At 41.0% G+C, this 23,956-nt stretch overlaps 2 protein-coding genes across 2 annotated transcripts; both read right to left on the minus strand.

The window, feature by feature from the left end:
- Positions 1–333: 333 nt before the first annotated feature.
- Positions 334–1,341, minus strand: LOC125106400 (olfactory receptor 10H1). The gene has a single exon (XM_047740443.1). It carries the CDS (start codon positions 1,339–1,341, stop codon positions 334–336), a length of 1,008 nt encoding a protein of 335 aa, XP_047596399.1.
- A 20,439-nt stretch (positions 1,342–21,780) lies between these two features.
- LOC125083122 (olfactory receptor 1361-like) lies at positions 21,781–22,716 on the minus strand. Its single transcript, XM_047699086.1, has one exon. It carries the CDS (start codon positions 22,714–22,716, stop codon positions 21,781–21,783), a length of 936 nt encoding a protein of 311 aa, XP_047555042.1.
- Between the last annotated feature and the right edge of the window lie 1,240 nt (positions 22,717–23,956).

Genomic DNA, 23,956 nt, shown 5'->3' on the forward strand with positions numbered 1-23,956 from the left:
GTAACCTTGCAAAATCCATGTTGTAGGTACCCATTGCTGCCTAGTAGAAGGTGGGGAACTGACATCCTCCATTTCTCTTCATAATATGGATTAATAGTTGTGGAAGTAATTAGACCTTCTGGCAGGAGAAGAACAGATCCTAGGTTTGATGCTGCCTAGTAAAGTGTCCTGCAGCAAGTAAGAATCATGAAATCTGATTTTCTCTGTGTATCACCATCTCATACATCTTAATACACTCTTAACGTTGATTAACCATTGTGTGTACAGTTGAATATTGCCTTCAAAGGTCCTTGTAAACCTTAAATCATCAGATAAATATAGGTTATTGCATTTCTAATGGTAGCATCTGATAACATGATTTAAGCTGTTTCCAAGTAATTCCTCCCAGATCATCATATTTTTTTCTGGGTAGAGTTTGCTGAGGAAGGTCTTCTTCATGGCAGTCTTCAGCTCCTTGTTCCTGAGACTAAAGATGATAGGGCTGAGGAAGGGTGTGAGGATTGTGTAGGTGATGCCCATCAGAGTGTCCCCTTCCAGAGACTGGGGAGCCTTGGGCTTGAGGTAGATGACAGAAGCAAAGCCATAGTGCACGACCACCACAGTGAGGTGGGACGCACAGGTGGAGAAAGCCTTGTGCCGGCCCTCTGCAGAGGGGATTTTCAAGATGGCAGCCACAATGAAGGCATAAGAGAGGAGGATGAGGAGAAAGCAACCCAGCAGGGCAGCAATGCACACCAGGCCCACACCCAACGCCACTATTGGTACATCAGTTCCACAGGCCAGCTTCAACAGTGGTGGCACATGGCAAGCAAAATGGTGAATCTCATTGGGTCCACAGAAGGTTAGGCGGAAAACAGCCATGGTTACCACCAGCCCCATGACAGAACCACCAACCCAGGACCAGGCCACCAGGCAGGAGCAGCCGCGGGGGCTCATGAGCACATTGTAGCGCAAAGGGTGGCAGATGGCCACATAGCGGTCGTAGCCCATGATGGTGAGAAGGAATGAGTGGGTGAAGCCAAACATGAAGGAGAAGAACATCTGACTGGCACAGGCTGCAAAGACAATGGCATGGCGGGTGGAGAGCAGGTCGGCCAACAGGCGCGGGGTGATGGCCAAGGTGTAAAGGATCTCGGAGATGGACAGGGCACACAGGAAGAGGTACATGGGCATGTGCAGGCTGCGCTCACTCCAGACAGTGGCCATGATGATCAGGTTTCCCAGCAGCGTGAACAGGTACATCAGCAGGAACAGCAAGAAGAACATCAGCTGAAGGTGGGGGAAGGTGGAGAAACCCACCAGTATGAATTCAGTCACCACTGAGAAGTTGCTTCTCTGCATGGAAGCTGTGTCTGGGATGAAGTGTGACAGAGAGAGGTCAGCTACTGGATGGGGAAAGGCTTTCACCATACCTGGAATGGCTCAGCAAGCTGCCCCTGATCAGTGACTGCTGGCATTTGTGAAAATTAGTAGAGGGAAACCTCACTAAAATGCACTGGAAGGTTTCAGCAGGAAGAGCTCTCATACCTTGTCCCTCCTGGTAGATTGCAAACTGGACAACAAGACAGGAAGAGGTGGACTTGACCCTGGGTATGGATACTACTTCCTGCTCCTAACAGTTCTCCTCTTGAGAAGCCACTATACTTTGAATTCTCTGTTTATTCTAATGGACTTTTTATAACAGCCTTGCTATCTTACCCCTGTTCTTCTTAAAAACTCTACCTCTTGTTTGTTCCCCTCAACCTGCCTTCGATTTTTCAGCAGCTTGTTTGCACTGGATTGTGATTCCCTTTTATTCCCAAATAAACACATATTTTGCTGGTAAAATAACTGATTGTTTTTATTTTTAAGGTTAACACATTGATTGAATTCCCACCCTGGGCCTCTTATGATTTAACCCTCTCATTATTTTAATAAAGAAGGTGCTGTTTTTATCACCAGCATTTTTAATATCTTGAGCATACTCATTGAGAATATTGGTGTGCATAGAGGTTGGGCTACTGGCTCAAGGTGATGTTGTCAAAATGGCAGAGCTAAGACTTGAACCCATGCCTGGCTGTTTCTAAAGACTATGCCTTTCACTATCCTTCTGGATTGCCTACCAAAATGAAAACATTCTTCCACTGGAGCTTCCACGCATTGTCCCTGGGTTCTCCTACTCACTTCTGATAAACCCTGTTCTCCCCATAGCCTCAGAGACCACAAGATACCCCTTCCCCAGGACTACAACTCCTTGGATCAGCTTGCGCCTCTAACTTAAATCAGATTCTTCCCCTGGAGTTACCCATGCAGGGAGTCAGAAGCAGGAGGTTGATTAGAAATAACATTATGGTTGTTTTCCAGCTCCCATGAGGGAAGTCTATATGTTCTAAAGCAACACAACATGGCCATCAGGCAAGGGGACATGGGAGCCAGCCAACCTGAGTTTGAATTCTTGTTCTGCCTACTGTGTAAACTTGAGCAAGTTTCTTCACCTCTCTGTACCTCCATGTCCCCCTACCTATTTCAAAGAGTTGTTATGAGAAATAAATGAGTTTCTTGTAAGGTCACCTGACACAGAGCAAGTACTACCTATGGTAAATCAATACAGTAAGTGAGCAAATGTACATAGTCTGTGATCAGGAAATAACTTCAATTTAATGAGATTTCCATGTTTCTTTATGAGTAACTTAACCATTTTTAAATGATCTTTTTATTAGGCAATATAAAGTTTAAAAGGTGTAAACCACTAATCATCTTTCTGTCTCTATTTGCCTGTTCTGGGCACTCATCTAAATGAAATTATACTCTATGTGACCTTTGGGGTCTGGCTTCTTTCATTCAGCCTACTGGTTTTGAGGTTTATCTACATTGTAGCATGTAATGTTCTGAAAACTTTGTTGCTTTTCATGGTTGACCAATATTCCACAGCATGGATAAACCATCTTCTACTTTTTTTTTTTGTCTATTTACTTTGTTTACTTTTGCCTATTTTTTTGTCTATTTACTCACCATTTGGGTTGCTTCCACTTTTTCACTATTGTCAATATTGCTACTATGAATATTAATTCTTGCAGGAGCTCAAACCATATCAGTGGTTGCCAGGGACTGGGGAGGGAGAATAGGGAATGATTGCTAATGGACACAGTGTTTCCTTTGGATGATGAGAAAGTTCTAGAACTAGATAGAGGTGGTGGCTTCACAACACTGTGAATGTAGTTAATGCCACTGAACTGTATGCTATAAAATGGCTAAAATGTTAAGTTTTATGTTATAGTACTTTACCACAATAAAAAAAAAATCAGGAAAAAGTGGTCAATGCCCTCTTAAGTGGCCACAGTTCCCTGATCAAGTCCTGACAGGTTGATAGTGAGAAATGAAGGGGGAGCAACTGTTGGTGACTAGAGGCTGCATTCTCAAAATACCATCAGTTTCCAGAGTTTCTTGGCTTCCCTTCCCTGGAGTCCCTTGCACCCTTCCTCCACTTTTGGGTGAGCACCTGGCCATAGGTCCCCAGGACTGTGGCCCCCGCAACCCCCCAGTCAGTCCTGCACTCTGACAGGTGAGTCAAAGTCAATAATTTGGAAATAAGAACCTCCTAGAGGAGGCTGAATGGGTGAGACCAGTGTCATGAGTTGTGCTCACAAGCTTCCAGTGGCTCTCCAACACCTAATGCAAGGTTTCTAAACTGTGGGACTCTTGATTTTTAAGGCAAGGTCATTCTTTGCTGGGGGTGGTGGTGATGGGTATTCTGTGCCTTATCAGGTGTTTGGCAGCATCCTTGGCTCCTACCAACCCCTGCTTAGTTGTGACAACCAAAAATGTCTCTAGGCAATCACCAATGTTTCCATGGGGGCAAAGTCAACCCTGGTTGAAAGCAATGATCTAGATAGTGCAGTAGCAATTCCTTGGCATGTTTCCTCTGCCCCTATCTTGGTTCCTTCCCTTCTCTGCCCATCAAATGCCTATTTATCTTTAAGCTTCAGCTTAAATGTGGAAAGAGCCAAGATGTCCTTCAATAGGCGAATGGATAAAAAAGACATGGTCCATATATACAATGGAATATTACTCAGCCATCAGAAAGGATGAATACCCAACTTTTGCATCAACATGGACAGGACTGGAGAACATTATGCTGAATGAAATAAGTGAAGCAGAGAGAATCAATTATCATTGATTTCACTTACTTATGGAGCATAAGGAATAACACAGAGGACCTTAGAAGAAGGAAAGGAAAAGTAAAGAGGGGGAAATCAGAGGGGGAGATTAAACATGAGAGAATGTGGACTCTGAGAAACAAAATGAAGGTTTTAGAGGGGAGGAGGGTAGGGGGATGGGGGAGCCTGGTGGTGGGTACTGAGGAGGGCAGGTATTGCATGGAGCACTGGGTGTGGTACATAAACAATGAATATTGGAACACTGAAAAAATAAAATAATAAACAAATAAGTAAATAAATAAAGATTCAGCTTAAATGTCATCCTGGACATTCTCTTCCCAAAGCAGATTTAATCACTCATTCCTGCACGCTTCCAAAACAATGACTCTTGAGTAAGTTTAAAATTCCTTGCTCCTAACTTACCATGACCCTCATCATAATGGGTCACGCTGGAGACACAACTGTTTCTGGCACTGGATTTTGAGTTCTTGGTGAGAATAGCTACCCTTTATTGGATGTATCCTATAAACCCAGCACCTATGTTTATGCATTTTGTACTAAATCTTTACTCCAACATTATAAGGCATCCCCTATGATCCCCATCTTATAGATGTGGCCACCGAATCCCACAGAAGACACATCATTTGCTCAAGGGGCCACAGCTGTGGAATAAGGAAGCCAGGATCGGAACCTGTATTTGAATGCTGCCAAAATTTATCTCTTCGTAACCTCTCTGTCATACTCACCACCTACTGGTGGCTGTTAATGAATGTCAGAGGCCACTTCCAGGACCTAGGAGATGGCAGCTTCACTATGCTGGACCATTCCCTCCCGGTATCAGTTAAGATCACAAAAATCCACAGCCATGAAGAAAGAAAGGGAGAGGAGGTATGAGAAGATGAGAAGTTACCTTGTCCTGAGAAGGTGGCCCAGAGCTGCATAAAGCACCCTCTGGAATTATGGGGATGAAGAATGCACCTAAGAGGGGTGCCTGTTCATTCTGGAAAAGACGAAACTAGGGAGACAGTAAAAAGACTGGTGGTTGCCAGAGGCTCAGTGGCAAGAGAGGAAGGGATAAATAGGTCAAACTCTGAGGGCATGGGGTAAGCTGGTGAACTGTTCTGTATGATACCGTAAAGGTGGATAATTACATCGTGCATTTGTCAAAACCCACAGCATCAACAACTCGAACAGTGAACCCTAATGTAAGCTGTAGGCTTTTGTCAATAATAATGTGTCAATATTACCTCAGCTACTGTAACAGATGTAACATTACTATATCCTGTAATGCAGGATAATAAGGGGGGAAACTGTGTGCAGGGAGAGAGAAGAGCTATAGGAAATCTCTGCATTATCTGCTCAATTTTTTGTTACTTTTTATTTTTTTACTTATTTTATTTAAATTCAGTTAGTTAACATATGGTGTATCATTAGTTTCAGATGCATTAAGGAGGGCACAAGATGTAATGAGCACCGGGTGTTACATGCAACTGACAAATTCCTCTCAATTTTTCAGAACATTTTTAAAATTTATTTGAGAGCGAGTGGAGGGGCAAGAGGGAGAAGGAGCAGCAGACTCCTCACTTGGCAGGGACCCCGGACATGGGGTGATATCCGGACCCCAAGATCATGACCTAAGCTGAAGACAGACGCTTAAGGCAGTATGAACAGATACGTGAGCCACTCTCTCTCAAATAAAGAAATTTTAAAAATTGAGCAGATGATGCAGAGATTTCTTATAGATCCTCTCTCTCCCTGCAGACCAGTCTTTTTACCGAGGGGGTGGGGGGAGAGTGGGAGAGATATCTGGCTACCTAGAACTTAGAGGAAATCCTTGTGGGGCCAGCTGCTGCCCATATACACCCATAAGACTGGGTTCTTTGTGGAAGGGACTATGTGTGCATTGCTGCATTTGATTGAGCTGCATTTCTGGTACCCATAGATACCAGTAACACCTCTCAGTTGGGATAATCAGAAGTATCTTTGCATATTGTCATATGTATCCTTGGGGGGCAAAAGTGCCCCTCACTGAGAACCACAGGCTAGATCTGTCTTGCCTCTCAGTCCCCATCCTGTCTTACCCGTCTGCCCCCATCCTGGCTGTCTCTTCTTAGTCAAACTGTTTGTTTTCCCTTCTTTGCATCCTGCTTCATGCTTTAGACATCTCCTACATGCCTTGTCTCTCCCTCTCTTCATCCTTAAGTCCTCGCCATCACCCCATCTGTCCCTCAGGCCTCTCTGACAATTTATTCCCCTGAAGGTGGCTAGAGTCTCTCAATCCTGAATCCTCTTCTCTCTCTCTTTTCTTTGCCTTTCCCTGATCCTTTACCATTGGTTTCTGGGCAGGACAGAGAAGAGAGAGAGGTGCAAAGTCAGAGAGGTATTCAGGGTAACTTTGAGTGGCAGCTTTTCTGTCTCTGTACCTCAGTTTCTCAGCTATCCAATGAACCTCCCTCATAAAGTAATGTGAGCTCCAAAAAAGTAATGCCTGCAAAGCAATCATCACACTGCCTCAAAGCTAGGAAGTGGACACCTACCTGCTGCCCCCATGCCATAGACTCAAGTTGCACAAGGGGTTGTATAAACAGGATGGCTTCACTGAGTCCAGGACAGATGCTGGTTCCCCAGGTCTCTCTTAGGTGGAATGTGAGGAAGGTGACTCACCTGGGGTCAAGGCTGTGCATCTGCCTCTGCCTCACTCCAGCAGGAAGTCCTTGGTTAGTGTTGCTCTGCAGGTGAGTGCTGGACAGGTGAGGGCTGGACTGCAAAACAAGGGGTTGCTGCCCTGAGCATGCTGGCTGGACAGGAGTGGCGGGGGGGGGGGGGGGACATAAGCCTGTCCTTCATTATTTATGCCACCTCTGTTCCTTACCTGCTGCCTTCTCTCACTGTGGTCCTACTGCTTCTGCTTCTGCTACAGGAATGCCAGGACCCCTTGGGATCCTGCAAGGGAGGGGGCAACCTCAGAGAGACTATGTCCTCACTTTCCTTCCCTCCCTGCTTGCCAGGGGTGAGTCAATTACCTGAGCTTCTCAGGGACTTAAGCAGAATCTAATGCTCTGCAAATTTGGGATTTGGTGCTGAGAGGAGAGTAGCCCTGCCATGGGCCACTGGGGTCAAGGAGTCTGCCAAATACACCCTCTTGACCTTCATCCTTCCCCACTCAGGTCACTTACACAATTAAATGTCTTTTTAAAGAGTTAAAACATAAAAAAAAAACCACAACTGTTTGTTTCTTCTTTTTTTTTAAAAGATTTTATTTATTTATTTGACAGATAGAGATCACACAAGTAGGCAGAAAGGCAGTTAGAGAGAGAGAGAGAGGAGGAAGCAGGCTCCCCGCCGAGCAGAGAGCCCGATGTGGGGCTTGATCCCAGGACTCTGGGATCATGACCCGAGCCGAAGGCAGAGGCTGTAACCCACTGAGCCACCCAGACACCCTTGTTTGTTTCTTCTTATTAAATAGTTGAGATACCACAACTAAGGCTAAAATCATGCAATGGCCAGCCATGCAATTATGAGGGTGAATTTGATGGGCATCCTTCCACACCTTTGTACACATGTGGCATGTAAACAAACATAAAATAAGATTATTATTATGAGTTTTTGTTGTGGTTTAAGGTAGGTATCTTTCTGTAACTTGGTTTTTTTTTTTCTTAACTCAACATCACAAAATGAAATCCATGTTAGTTTACAGAGACCCAGGATTCTGTACCTTGGCAGTACTGACATTTGGGGCTGGATCATTCCTTGTGGCGGGGGTTGTCTGGTACATTGCAGAATGTTCTCCACCTGCCAGATGCCAGTAGCCTCCCCACCCCAGTCATAACAAAAATGTCTCCAGATATTGCCAAAATTGCCACTGCCTGCCACTGAGAACCACTGTTATAGAACCGCCCCATTTTTATAAAATCAGTTTAATATTCAATTTTATGAATATGCACAATATATAGTTATCTGATAGACACTTCAGTTGCTTCTAATTTTTCATTGTTGTTAGGAATAATGCAATACATACCTTTGTATATCATTTACTACCCACAGACACTATTAAATACAAATTAAGGGGGCGCCTGGGTGGCTCAGTGGGTTAAGCCTCTGCCTTAGGCTCAGGACATGATCTCAGGGTCCTGGGATCGAGCCCCACATCAGGCTCTCTGCTCACCAGGGAGCCTGCTTCCTCCTCTTTCTCTGCCTGCCTCTCTGCCTACTTGTGATCTTTGTCTGTCAAATAAATAAATAAATAGTCTTGTTTAAAAAAATACAAATTACTACTAGTGAGATAATCAGGTCATAGGAAATACGATTCTTAAATTTAAGAAGAATTGCCCAATTAAACTCCCAAATGGCTGTGCTAATTCACACTTCAGGCACCTGCGTGTCAGAGGATTTATTTCTCCCACCCTCACCAATGCCTCATCATGTGAAACTTAGTTTTACCAATATGGTTGCCAAGTGATCTCCTGTTGTGGCTTTAATTTACATTTCCCTAATTACTGGTGGGGCTGAAAATCTCCACTGGTTTTTAACTATGTGAGTTCCCTCTTTTTGATATGTCTATCCAAAACCTTTTCTCATTTTCCTGTTGGATTGTCTTGTTCTTATTGATTTGCAGGCATTTTTGAAGAGATTCTAAATACTAGTTTTTGTACCTTTTTTTCCTTTGCCTTTTGTTTCTTATGCCTCACTACTTTTCCTGTCAGGGACATTCTCCTTAGTTTCTTCCTTTTTTTCACGATTTATATTTATTTTTTATTTAAATTCAATTAGTCAACATATAGTACGTACTCAGTTTCCAAACTAGTGGTCAATAATTTATCATCTGTATGGGGCGCCTGGGTGGCTCAGTGGGTTAAAGCCTCTGCCTCCAGCTCAGGTCATGATCCCAGGGTCCTGGGATAGAGCCCCACATCAGGCTCTCTGCCTGGCAGGGAGCCTGCTTCCTCCTCTCTCTCTGCCTGCCTCTCTGCTTACTTGTGATCTCTGTCAAATAAATAAATAAAATCTTTAAAAAATATTAATAATAATTTATCAGCTGTGTATAACACCCAGAGCATCATCCTTGGTTTCTTCTAATGCTTTTATAAGACAGTGTTAGGGTTGAAAAACTACCTCTCATAGATTTTCTGTTTCTATAAGTAAAGTTTTATTGGAACACAGCCATCCCCATTCATCAACTATGACTATTTTTGTGCTAAAAGGGCAGAATTGAGTAGCTGTGACAGAAATAGTGTGACCTGCAAACTTGAAAATATTTGCCATCTGTCCATTTACAGAGAAGTTTTGCCAGCCTCTCAAACTTTAATCTACCAAAAAACACTGTGCAAACATTTCAGGCTGGATTTCAACTTATTTTTTAAGAGTTTTGAAGCACCTGGGTGACTCAGTCATTGAGTGTCTGCCTTCAGCTCAGGTCATGATCCCAGGGTCCTGGGATAAATCCTGGCATTGGGCTCCCTGTTCAACGGGGGGCCTGCTTCTCCCTCTCCCACTCCCACTGCTTGTGTTCCCTCTCTTGCTGTGTCTCCCTCTGCCAAATAAATAAATAAATAATCTTAAAAAAAGACTTTTTTTAAAGTGGTTTTAGGTCCTTAACATATTTAAGAGGGAGGCACATATACCATATGAGATTTCCCATATATCTCTTGCCCTGCATATTCATAGACTCCCATTATAAATATCCCCCACCAAGGTGGTTCTTTTGTTACAATCAATGAACCTACATTGACACATCATCACCCAAAGTCTGTAGTTTCCATTATGGTCTGCTCTCATTGTACATTCTAAGGGTTTTAACAAATGTATAATGAGATGTATTCATCATTATGGTATCATAAAAGTATTTCCACTCCCCTAAAATCTCCTGTGTTCGCCTTTCCATCCCTCCTTCCCCACTCTGACCTCTGGCAACCACTTATCTTCTTACTGCCTCCATAGTTTTGCCTTTTCCTGAATATAATGTAGTTGGAGTTGTACTGTCTGTAGCCTCTTCAGATCGGCTTCTTTCACATACTGATATGTATTTAAAGTTCCTCCGTGTCGGGTATTACGGAGGGCATGTATTGCATGGAGCACTGGGTGTGGTGCATAAACAATGAATTCTGGTACACTGAAAAGAAATTTTAAAAATTAAAAATTAAAAAAAAATAATAAAGTTCCTCCATGTCTTTGTATGGCTTGATAGCTCACTCCTTTTCAGTGCTGAATAATATTCCATTCTGGATGGTCTAATGGACCACAGCTTATCTATTCACCTACTGAAGGACATCTTGGTTGTTTCAAGTCTGGGCAATTATGAATAAATCTATTATAAACATCCGTGTTCATATTTTTATGGTCCTAAGTTTTCAACACCTTGGGATCAATACCAAGAAGTATGGTTGCTGAATTATATTGCCAGAATATATATAGTTTTGTAAGACACTGCCAAACTGTCTTCCAAAGTGGGGTACCACTTCGCATTCCCACTAACAGTGAATCAGAGTTCCTGTCGCTCCCCATCCTCATCAGCATTTGATGTGCCCAATGTTCTGGATGTAGCCATTCTAATAGGTGTATGGTTGTAATACTTATTGTTGAATGTCTAACTAGTGTTCTAACACAAGCTAATAAATAGTCCACTATTTAATATAAGTTTATTTATATGTGACTCTGTTCCATGACTCTTATTCTGTTCCACTGTTTTGTATGTCTATTCCCATATAAGGCTGTCTTTAAAAATTATTTTAGCAATTTATGTATAGCATGGTATTTATCTTTGATAGCAACAGTAGTTGTAGCAGTTTATAATGACTAAGATTTGGTCAGTACTTATTCTGTTCCTGGTACTCTTCTAAGATTATAATTACACAAAACAGGTATATATGTGAGTCATCAATTCTCACAACTCTATGAGCTAGGTATTCCTGACATCTCCAGGTTCCAAATTTAGGAAACAGAGGTATAAGGAGTTTAAATAACTTGGCTAAGGTCTTTAGGCATGAAGAAATGGATATTTGAACCCCCCATATTGTTCTCATCTCTAATTCTATCATCCATTCCGTGTTTTTATTTTCATATTTGCATCATATATTCTTACACATGTACATGTTCATGTGAATTGTGAACTAGTAATTCAAATTTCATGTTTAAAAAAATTTTATGTTAAGTTAGACACCATACAGTACATCATTAGTTTTTGATGTGGGGTTCAATGAATCATGAGTTGCATTAAAATTTTTATCAGATTTTCATCATTTTACAGATTCATTAATTTTTACATTATTATGTCTTTGGTAGCTCTCTCCATTTATCTAGAAATTCTTTTATCTCCATTAGCAAAATGTTATAGTTTCCCCCTAAATGTCTTGCTCATTTCTTGCTATGTTATTGTTAGATGCCTCATAAATTTTATTGCTTTTGTGAGTGAAATATTTTTCCTATTATATTGTGTTCATAAGGTTAATTATACGGGAAAGCTATATTGTTAGTTAATTCTCAAAGCTTCCCTAGATAATTACTATTGGAAAATATTGACAACACTGATTCTCCCCATCCAATCCTTGTACATCTTTTTTGTTTTCTTGTTCTAGTGCGTTGTTTAGGTCCTCTAGTACAATGCAGAAGAGAAGTAATGATAGTGGGTATTCTTTTCTTCTAATTGAGATATAATTGACATACAACATTATTTCAGGTGTACAAAATAAGGATTCAATATAGGCATATGCTGAAAGTAGACATTCTTATCATTCCTCATGTTAATGGGAATCTTTCTATATCTTACCATTAGGTAAATTGCTTTATTTTTTCAGTTCTCTACACCTGGGTACAGTAGGCCTCATCTTTTAATCCTCTGACCCTTCTTGTCAGACTCAAACTCTCTCTGCTGTATTTCCTGTTTTAAACTATTAGTGATTAAATGTAGAAGCTTGATTGAATTCACGTTCTAATTTTTAAACAACATTACTTCATAAGGGGTGTCATGTGTTTTCTATTGCTTCATATTGGGAGGAATGTAATGTCTAGCAGACACACTTTAAGTGGTACTAGAATTGATCACTGGGTTCTAATGTGTGTCTTACCTATTCATTCTACTTTTCTTTCATGGAATGCTTGCAGCTTTCATTGATCCTCATTGTCTTGGAGATTAGAGCTTTTATTACAAAAGGCACACGGTCTCTGCTGAAAGCTGTGCTCAGCAGGACTGAGATGCGGAGCAATTGCCAGGCTTTTCCTGGTGAGTTGAGAACATCTGGGCACAGCCACAGATCCCTGTGTGAATGAGGAAGGCAAGAATTTGGCCACATGTGATCCTACTCATAAGATTGGTCATACCCAAGAAACCTCATTCCCTTGTACCTTGGAAGAAAAGGGAGTGTTCAGATGTGTCAACTTAGAGATTTCATCTTGACCTTGATCCAGTTGAAGGCTATCTTATGAGCTGTGTCCTTCTAAAACTCATTATGTTGAAGTCCTAACCCCCAGTACATCAGAATGTGACTGTTTTTGGAGATAGGATCTTTAAAGAGGTAGTTAAGGTAATATAAGTTCATATGGGTAGACCCTAATTCAGTATGACTGGCATCCTCATAAGAAAAGGAAGTTTGAACAGTGAATCATGGAACACTACATCAAAAACTAATGATGTAGGTAAATACAAATCAAAACCACAATGAGATACCACCTCACACCAGTCAGAATGGCTAAAATTAACAAGTCAGGAAATGACAGATGCTGGCGAGGATGCGGAGAAAGGGGAACCCTCCTACACTATTGATGGGAATGCAAGCTGGTGCAACCACTCTGAAAAACAGTATGGAGTTTCTTCAAAAAGTTGAAAATAGAGCTACCCTATGACCCAGCAATTGCACTACTGGGTATTTACCCTAAGATACAAATGTAGTGATCCAAAGGGGCACGTGCACCCGAATGTTTATAGCAGCAATGTCCACAATAGCCAAACTATAGAAAGAATGTAGATGTCCATCAACAGATGAACAGATAAAGAAGATGTAGTATATATACACAATGGAACACTATGCAGCCATCAAAAGAAATGAAATCTTGCCATTTGTGATGGCGTGGATGGAACTAGAGGGTATTATGCTTAGTGAAATAAGTCAATCGGAGAAAGACAATTATCATATGATCTCCCTTGATATGAGGAAGTTGAGAGGCAACATGGGAGATTTGGGGGGTAGGAAAAGAATAAATGAAACAAGATGAGATCGGGAGGGAGACAAACCATAAGAGACTCTTAATCTCACAAAACAAACTGAGGGTTGCCGGAGGGAGGGATGGAGGGAGAGGGTGGTGGGGTTATGGACACTGGGGAAGGTATGTGCTATAAAGTGTGTAAACCTGGTGACTCACAGACTTGTACCCCTGGTGCTAATAATATATTATATGTTAATAAAAAATTAAAAATTAAAAAATAAATAAATAAAATAAAAATAAATTTAAAAAAATAAAAACAAAACAAACAACAACAACAACTAATGATGTACTGTGTGGTGACTAACATAACATAATTTTTAAAAAGGAGAGGAAATTTGAACACTGACAGATACAGGGGAAAGACCATGTGAACACACAGGGAGAAGATGGACATTTACAAGCCATGGAGAGAGCCCTTAGGAGAAACAACATTTCTGACAAGTTGGTCTTGGACTTCCAGCCTCCAGATCGGTAATAAAACAAATTTCTGTTATTTAAGACACACAGTCTGCACTCCTTTCTTATGGAAACACTAACCAACTAGTACAAACTGGATGCAGACTTGGAGTATTGTCTCAGCTAGTTCTCTATGCCTCAGTTTCCCCATCTGTGCAATCAAGATTGCAGCCTACCTACCTAGTAGAGCATCCAGTGAGCTCTGCCTATAAAGCCCTAAGCATAATATGCAACCTATAATGGGTGCTCAACAATGAAGGTCTCTATCGTCATGAGAAGAGCAGAGGTGAGTGACTCAGGAAAACTAATGGGTGATCCTGGGAATAAGAAAAAGATGAGAAGGGTATCTCAATGACAGGAAGAGACTACACCGAGGGAGTAACCATGACACTTGTATTTCCCATCACTCCCTTGCCTGGCTCATTTCTACTCATTTTTAAGGCCTCGGGTTAAATGTTGCAACTGCCTGGAAGCCTTCCACACTCCCTGATCTGAGTCAGTTGGCCCCTTGGTCTTCCAGAATGCCCCCATAATTTGTCCTTCACTGATCACTGGTATTCAAGACAACTTGTCATCTCTCCTACACACAAGATTGGATCTGTTTTGTTCACCATGAGTTCCCAGCCTGTACGATGGTGCCTCATGTAGTGAATGTTCACTGAATACACACCACTGCCAAAGGCAGGGTTTGCATTCAGGGATGGACCTTAGCAAAACTGTTTAGGAAAAAATACTGCATTCCCGTCTGTTATCTTTCTGTTACACCTTTAAGTCTGCCTGGCACATCCTTGACCCACACCCCTGGCAGAGAGGTAAGAAAATAAAAAAGGTTCTAGGAAGTGTTTTGTTCCTTTCTTGCTTCTCCTTGGTCTTGCCTTCCCCTTTATGGAACTTCTGCTCCTTGACATGGCTCCTACCTTCATGAAAGCTCGGTGAACTCAGCCATCCCTGGCCTTTGTCTTATGACTAGGGGAGTTTAGGCAGATTTGTGCTATCTCCATGTGACAGCATCTAATACTTACACTTCCCAGTCTTCTCTCTTCACCAGGACTTCTTTTCTGGTGTCCCTCAAGGCCATGACTTTTCAGCATACTAATTTATACCTAAGTGTGAATGGTTGTCTTTGGCATAATGGGCTGGCACTTGTATTTATCAGGGGAAATTAATATGTTAACTCAAAAGTAAAATTGAATCCTGGGGTATCTGGACACACTGGAAGGATCTATAGAAGACATGAGAGCATATGAACAAATTAAGGCCTCAAGATTTTTGGAAGGATTTTAAATATTAAGAATGATAAGGGTAGGGGTGCCTGGGTGACTCAGTCATTAGGCATCTGCCTTCAGCTCAGGTGATGATCCTGGGGTCCTGGGATTAAGCCCCCCATCGGGCTCTTTGCTCAGCTGGAAGCCTGCTTCTCCCTCTCCGACTCCCTCTGTTTGTGTTCCCTCTCTCTCTGTGTCTCTCTCTAATAAATGAATAAAATCTTTTAAAAAATAAAGAATGGAAAAAGACAGTAGCTAACATGACTTACATTTATTAGAAATCCTTCTATATCCTTCAGTTCTTTAAAATGCCCTGGCTTACTCTTCACTGTTAGCCTGAAGGGAAAGGAAACAGACCTTACACTGTCATTTTCATGAACAAAAAAAATGAGCTTCCTTTTTGTCTTCTCATGAAGATTTCTGTTTCTGTTCCACTCAGTATGTTTTAGTATTTTCATAAGGGAAGGTGCCAGGTACAGCAGAAGGTTCCTGAAGCAGTGTGTTGACATTGGAAAAGACTGATTTTGACATATTCTTCTGACAACTTTTGATTAATTTTCTGCTTCATTAAAAACCCTTAATCAAAAAAAAATAAAGAATGATAAGGGTGGAAGGAAGACCTTTGACCTGAACAATCTGCATCTTACCTGTTGCAGCAGCACATAAAAGAACTAGTCTGGGTTTGAGGACAGACACTAAGTTCAGAAATATACAAATATTTATTGAACACTTACCATGTGCATGGAATCAAGGTACAAAGATGAATGAAGACAGATTCCTTCCTCTGTGGAGTACACAATCTGATGGAGAAGGGAGATCATTATCCTTGAGAAATTTAGAAGGGTAAGTAGGACAAGATTTGTTCAGCAAAACCTTTATTTTCCAAAGTCCAGTAAGGTGATGAAAACAAACATCAGCAGATACAGTAGAACTTGTTGAAAGGACTATCTCAAAAATAAAAATAAAGTAGCAAAAGTTACATTCAGTGAGTCTTCATTGTTTCTTTTTAGAAACCCTGTATTTATTTTTTTTTTAGATTTTTATTTATTCTTTTGACAGAAAGAAATCACAAGTAGGCAAAGAGACAGACAGAGAGAACGGGGGAAGCAGGCTCTCCACTGAGCAGAGAGCCTGATGCAGGACTCGATCCCAGGACCCTGAGATCATGACCTGAGCCAAAGGCAGAGGCTTAACCCACTGAGCCACCCAGGCATCCCAAGAAACCCTGTCTTTAAAAATAAGCACTTTATATCCCTGTCTGGCACAAACGTGGGCATTCATTCTCAGAAGCACCACACAATCTTTGTTTTTACAATGTTGGTGTTTCCTTCCATCCAAAATCCTGTTATATCTCATGAATTGACAAAACCTCAAATTCTGGGAGGTATTTTTTTTTCAGTGCCTTGAGACCCATTAAAAAAGAGTTAAACTTGTGATATCTGTCTTTTTTGAGCTGCAGAAATCTTTGTCCAGTGCTTATTATTCACAGAGTCCTTTGACAGGTGATTTACATTTTATTTGATAGAATTCTGATGACCACCGAGAGAGAGGGGAACCATAACAAAATTCACTTTACAGATGAGAAAACAGTAATGCTGGGATGTGAAGTTAACTAACTTGGAGCAACAGGCTAGAAGGATGATTGAACAGCCCCCACTTTATGAAAAAGAAAACTCACACTCAAAGGGAAAGTGAACAGATAAGAGACATGTGGTTTATTCAGGAGCAAATGGAGAATTTGAACCCAAATGTGTCAGATTTTTAAGCCAATGCCTCATACTATCATGAAATCCCAGTGTTTTGCTCTTGACTCAGCATGGGCAATCTATCTGATCCAGTATCTCCCATTCCTCAGAAGATAAAAGACAAGAGGTGTTGGTGAGGATGTGTGATGAGGGAACACTTGTGCACTGTTGGTGGGGATGTAAATGGTCCAACCTTTATGGCAAACAATATGAAGTTTCCTCAGTAATCAGAAATAGATCTACCTTACGATCCAGCAATTCCACTTCTGGGTATATACCTTTAAAGGAAATGAAAACAGAATATCAAAGAGTTATATGCACTCCTCTGTTTAATGCATCATTTTTCACAATAGCCAGGATATAGAAACAACTTGAATATCCATCAGTAGATGAGTGGGTAAAAAAAAAATGTGATATATACAATAGAATATTATTCCATTATGAGAAAGGAGGCTATCCTGTCATTTGTGACAACATGGGTGGACTTGAGTATATTATGCTGAGTGAGATAAGTCAGACAGAGAATGACATGCACTCTGTGATATTACTTCCACCTGGAATCTAGGCAGAAAAAAAACCAGTAATGGTTGCCAAGGAAGGGAAGGTGGAGGAACAAGAGTACAAACTCACCGAAGTCCCAACAGTTCATTTTTGCTTTTGTTCCCTGGCTTTTGGAGACGTGTCTAGCAAGAAGTTGCTGAGGCCAAGGTTGAAGAGGTTGCTGCCTGTGTTCTACTGTACGATTCTGATGGATTCCTGACTCACATTTAGGTCTTTCATCCATTTTGAGTTTACCTTTGTGTATGGTGTAAGATAATGGTCCACTTTCATTCTTCTACATGTGGCTGTCCAATTTTCCGAACACGATTTATTGAAGAGACTGTTTTCCAAGATCTATAAAGAACTTTTCAAACTCAACACCCAAAAAATAAATAATCCAGCCAAGAAATGGGCAGAAGACATGAACAGACATTTCTCCAAAGAAGACATACAAATGGCCAACAGACACATAAAGACACATGTTCAACAACACTTGGCATCAGGGAAATAGAAATCAAAACCACAATGAGATACCACCTCACAGCTGTGAGAATGGCTAAAATGATCAAGTCAGGAAACAACAAATGTTGGCGAGGATGCAGAGAAAGAGGAAACTTCTTACACTATTGGTGGGAATGCGAGCTGGTACAGCCATTCTGAATAACAGTATGGGGATTCCACCAGAAGTTAAAAATAGAATTACCTGCTACTGGTATTAACCCCAAAGATAAAAATGTGGTGATCCTGAAGAGACACCTGCACCCCAATGTTTATAGCAACAAGATCCACAATAGCCAAAATATGAAAAGAACCCAGATGTCCATCGACAGATCAATGGATAAAGAAGATGTGGTATATATACAATGGAATACTAAGCAGCCATCAAAAAGGTTGAAATCTTACCATTACATCGATGTGAATGGAACTGGAGGAGATTATGCTGAGCAAAATAAGTCAATCATCCATGTCATCTAATTGAAGAAGACACAAAAAGATGGAAGACCATTCCATGCTCTTGGATCAGAAGAATAAACATTGTTAAAATGTCTATACTGCCTAGAGCAATCTATCCTTTTAATGCCTTTCCAATCAAAATTCCACCAGTATTTTTCAAAGAGCTGGAGCAAATAATCCAGAAATTTGTATGGAATGAGAAGAGACCCCAAATCGCTAAGGAAATGTTGAAAAACAAAAATAAAACTGGAGACATCATGTTACCTGATTTCAAGCTTTACTACAAAGCTGTGATCACCAAGACAGCATGGTACTGGCATAAAAACATACACATAGACCAGTGAAACAGAGTAGAGGACCCTCAACTCTACGGTCAAATAATCTTCGACAAAACAGGAAAAAATATACAGTGGAGAAAAGACAGTCTCATCAATAAATGGTGCTGGGAAAACTGGACAACTATATGTAGAAGAATGAAACTCGACCATTCTCTTACACAATACACAAAGATAAACTCAAAATAGATAAAAGACTTCAACGTGAGACAGGAATCCATCAGAATCCTAGAGGAGAACATAGGCAGTAACCCCTTCAATATCAGCCACAGCAACTTCTTTCAAGATATGTCTCCAAAGGCAAAGGAAACAAAAGCAAAAATAAACTCTTGGGACTTCATCAAAATCAAAAGCTTCTGCACAGCAAAGGAAACAGTCAACAAAACAAAGAGGCAACCCACAGAATGGGAGAAGATATTTGCAAATGACAATACAGACAAAAGGTTGATACCCAGGATCTATAAAGAACTTCTCAAACTCAACACACACAAAACAGATAATCATATCAAAAATGGGCAGAAGATATGAACAGACACTTCTCCAACGAAGACATACAAATGGCTATTGACACATGAAAAAATGTTCATCATCACTAGCCATCAGGGAGATTCAAATTAAAACCACATTGAGATATCACCTTACACTACTTAGAATGGCCAAAATGAGCAAAACAGGAAACAACATGTGTTGGAGGGGATGTGGAGAAAGGGGAACCCTCTTCCACTGTTGGTGGGAATGCAAGTTGGTGCAGCCTCTTTGGAGAACAGTGTGGAGATTCCTCAAGAAATTAAAAATAGAGCTTCCCTATGACCCTGCCATTGCACTACTGGGTATTTACCCCAAAGATACAGATGGAGTGAAAAAAAAGGGCCATCTGTACCCCAATGTTTATAGCAGCAATGACCACAGTCGCCAAACTGTGGAAAGAACCAAGATGCCCTTCAACGGATGAATGGATAAGGAAGATGTGGTCCATATACACTATGGAGTATTATGCCTCCATCAGAAAGGATGAATACCCTTTTGTAGCAACATGGATGGGACTGGAAGAGATTATGCTGAGTGAAATAAGTCAAACAGAGAGAATCAATTATCATATGGTTTCACTTATTTGTGGAGCATAACAAATAACATGGAGGACAAGGGGAGTTAGAGAGGAGAAGGGAGTTGAGGGAAATTAGAAGGGGAGGTGAACCATGAGAGACTATGGACTCTGAAAATCAATCTGAGGGGTTTGAAGCGGCGGGGGGTGGGAGGTTGGGGGAACCAGGTGGTGGGTATTAGAAAGGGCACGGATTGCATGGAGCACTGGGTGTGGTGCAAAAACAAGGAATACTGTTATGCTGAAAATAAAAAATAATAATCTGCAAAGAAAAAAATATTAATAAAAAAATAAGTCAGTCAGAGAAAGACATTTATCATACGGTTTCACTCACATGTGGAATATAAAAAATAGCACAGAGGATCATAGGGGAAGGGAAGAAAAACTACATGGGAAGAAATCAGAGAGGGAGACAGACCATGAAAGACTCTTAACTCTAGGAAACAAACTGAGGGTTGCTGGAGGGGAGGTTGGTGGGGGGATGGGGTAACTGGATGATGGGCATTAAGGAAGGCATGTGATGTGATGAGCACTGAATGTTTTATGCAACTGATGAATTAGTTATATGCAACTGAGTGTTATATGCAACTGATGAATTACTAAACTCTACATCTGAAAATAATGGTGTACTATATGTGGGCTAATTGAATTTAAATAAAATAATAAAATAAAATTAAAGATTAAAAAAGACTACAACCTGTAGTAAGTAGTAAATAAGACAGAGATATAATGAACAATGTAATGAACATAGACAATATTGTACTATAATCATCAAACTTGCTAAAAGCCTAAAACTTAATTATCTCAACTGTTAAAAAGAAAGGGCAACTATGTAATGATAGAAGTGCTAAATATTGCTATCATGGCAATCACAATATAATATAAACATATATCAAATTAACATGAACAACAAATTTACATAATGTTATATGTCAAATATATTCAAAAAAATAAAGTACTTAAATATTAAAATTTTGTTTCTACCTTTAAAAAACAAAAAGAAAAAAAACCCAGATTTTTGACACTGGGAAAAGCCAGTTTTTTTCAAAAATAATTGGGTCTGAAGTGCCTGAGTGGCTCAGTTGGTTGAATGCTCAACTATTGATTTTGGCTCAGGTTATGATCTCAGGTCTTGAAATTGAGCCCTGTGTCCTGCTCTGCACTCAGCAGGGAGTCTGCTTGAGATTCTCTCTTCCTCTGCCCCTCCACCTGCTCATGCTCTCTCCCCGACTCCAAATAAATAAATAAATAAATAATTTTTTAAACATCCTAACTGGTGTAAGGTGGTATCTCAATGTGTTTTTGACTTGAATTTCCCTGATGGCTAATGATGTTGAACATTTTTTCATGTCTTTTAGTCATCTGTATGTCTTCTTTGGAGAAGTGTCTGTTCATGTCTTCTGCCCATTTTTTGGTTGGATTATTTGTTTTTTGAGTGTTGAGTTTGAGAAGTTACTTATAGATCTTGAATACCAGCAAGATCTGCAAATCATCTGCAAATACCTTCTCCCATTCTGTGGGCTGTCTCTTAGTTTTGTTAACTGTTTCCTTTGCTGTGCAGAATTTTTATCTGAAAGGATGAACACCAACCATTTTCATGGACATGGATGGAACTGGACGGGATTATGCTATTGAAATAAGTCAAACAGAGACTTGGTTTCATATCTATCCAAACTATCATATGGTTTCACTCATATGTGGAACATAAGGAATAGAGCAGAGGAACATAGGGGAAGGGAGGGAAAAGTGAAGCAGGGGAAATCAGAGGGAGAGATGAACCATGGAAGACTATGGACTTCAGGAAACAAACTGAGGGTTGCTGGAGGGAAGGCAGGTGGAGGGATGGGGTAGTCTGGTGATGGGTATTAAGGAGGACATGTGTTATAATGAGCACTGGGTGTTATACACAAATAATGAATCATGGAACACTACATCAAAAACTACCATTGTACTGTATGGTGACTAACATAAACTAGTAAAAAAATATGAGCACATCAAATATAACAATTAAAAATTCTTAAAATTAAAAAAAATTGGGTCTCAAAAGAATCTTCAAAGAGGTTCATCCAAGTGGTTTCCTTCGAGAAGTTTCCTGAGGGCTTCCTTCAGATCTCGGTTCCGAAGGCTGTAGATGAAAGGGTTCAGCATGGGGGTGACCATAGTGTACATCACTGTGGCTGCCAAGTCCCTCTGGGTGGTATGTGTGGATCCAGGGTTGAAATAGACTCCAATAATAGTCCCATAGAAGAGAGAGACGACACAAAGGTGAGAACTACAGGTGGAGAACGCTTTCCACTTCCCCTGAGTTGAGGGCACCTTCCACACAGCCACAGCAATAGGTGTATAAGAGGCCATGATACACACAAAAGGAATCAGAACCACCAAGCCCCCAAGGACCAACACCAATATCTCATTGACTTGGATGTTAGAGCAAGAGAGCTTGATCAAGGCATTGAGGTCACAGAAAAAGTGTGGGATCCTATTGGTGCAAAAGGACAAGCGGGTCATCAGGATGATATGGACCATGGAGATGAGGTTTGCTGAGATCCAGGGTACTGCCACCAGCAAGGCACACCGAAGGACACTCATGACTGTCAAGTAGTGCAGTGAGCAGCAGATGGCCAGGTAGCGGTCATAAGCCATGGCCGAGAGAAGGATGCTGTCAGCTGCCCCAAAGGCAATGAAGAAATACATCTGCGTCAGGCAATCCTCAGAGGAGATGGTACTGTGCCCGCATAGGTGGTTCACCAGCATCTTGGGGATGGTGGTGGAGGTAAAGCAGATGTCAAGTAGAGACAAGTTGCTGAGGAAGAAGTACATGGGGCTGTGGACTTGAGGGTCCAAGAGGATAGCCAGGATGGTGAGAAGATTCCCCAGGCACCCAATCAGATACAGGCTGGAAGACAGACCAAAGAGCACCTGCTGTTGCAGGGGCTGCTCAGAGAGGCCAAGGAGGATGAATTCAAAGACTCGGGTCTGATTGTCCATGTCCAGGTGGTACAAAAGCCAAAATAAGGGCATCAGCTTGAGTGGACTCCTGAAGAAGAAATGGATTGTCGCATTATTGTCCTTTCCACCCACCCCTCCCACTAACCTCCCTGAGCCTCAGGTTCCTCATCTTTTCCATGGGACTGGTCATCTAACCTCTTAGGATCATTACAAGGATTAAGTGGGAAAATATGTATAAGGGACTTAAATCCATACCTGATATGTTATATGGACAGTTATTTTTATCAGTGGAAACTTCTAGCGATACTATCAAAATAAAGAGTGATATATGTTAATTAGCTTGATTGTGGTGATTACTTCAGAGTGCATGCATATATCAAAGCATCAAGTTGTACACCTTAATCATATACATTTTTATCTGCCAATTGTACCTCAGAAATGATGGGAAGAGAGGGAAAAAAAACAAATAAACAATCTAAATAAATAGGCTTACTATTCTTAGGATTTGCTTTAAAAATAAAAATAAATAGTGATTAGGGGCATCCACTCTGAAGCCAGACAGCCTGAGGTTAAATCCCAGCTCTGCCACTTACTACCTGTGTGAGTTAGGCAAGTTATTTAACCTCTTTGTGCCTTCATGTTCTCATCTGTAAAGATGGCTAATAGTAGTAACTGCTCTACAGAGCAATTGAAAAGATGTAGTGGGTTAATATGTAAAATGCCGAATCTTATAATTTTTTTCTGAGAGTTAAGTTCTCTTAGTGGTTGAGAGCAAAGGCTCTGGGTTCTGACAGACCCTATTTAAATACCACCCCAGACACTCATCAGCTGTGTGAACCAATGACAGATACTCCCAAAGCCTCAGGTTCTTGGGAGGATTAAATGAGACAATTAGTGTGGTGCTCTATAAAGTCTTCTTTTAAAGGTACCACTCTAAAATGTTATAGTGACATGTATCTTTTATATCAGTCTCCCTGTCAAGCTGTATAAGCATGGCATGGATTAAAGATATCTTGGTATAGGTTATTTCCAAAGGGAGTTAATTTCATTCATTTGGTGCTTCTTAACATCCCATGTTAGAGATAGATTATCTTAATTTGTCCACAAATTCTGGCCCTATGTCCCAGGCGGTGCTTGCATTACCCTGACTGTCTTCCACTGGGCACCCACTGATTCTGTCAAAGTCCATTTGGGCTAAATTATACTGTAGTAACATCCATGCCCAAATCTTCATGGCTGACAGCAATGAAGGCTCATTTCTCTCTCAGGCTACATGCCC

This window comes from Lutra lutra, chromosome 1 (assembly GCF_902655055.1).
Source record: "Lutra lutra chromosome 1, mLutLut1.2, whole genome shotgun sequence".
NCBI classification, from domain to species: Eukaryota; Metazoa; Chordata; class Mammalia; order Carnivora; family Mustelidae; genus Lutra; species Lutra lutra.

Bases quoted from the DNA above. Each gene is read 5' to 3' on its own strand.
- LOC125083122 (XM_047699086.1), bottom strand. From the start codon at position 22,716: ATGGACAATCAGACCCGAGTCTTTGAATTCATCCTCCTTGGCCTCTCT.
- LOC125106400 (XM_047740443.1), bottom strand. From the start codon at position 1,341: ATGCAGAGAAGCAACTTCTCAGTGGTGACTGAATTCATACTGGTGGGT.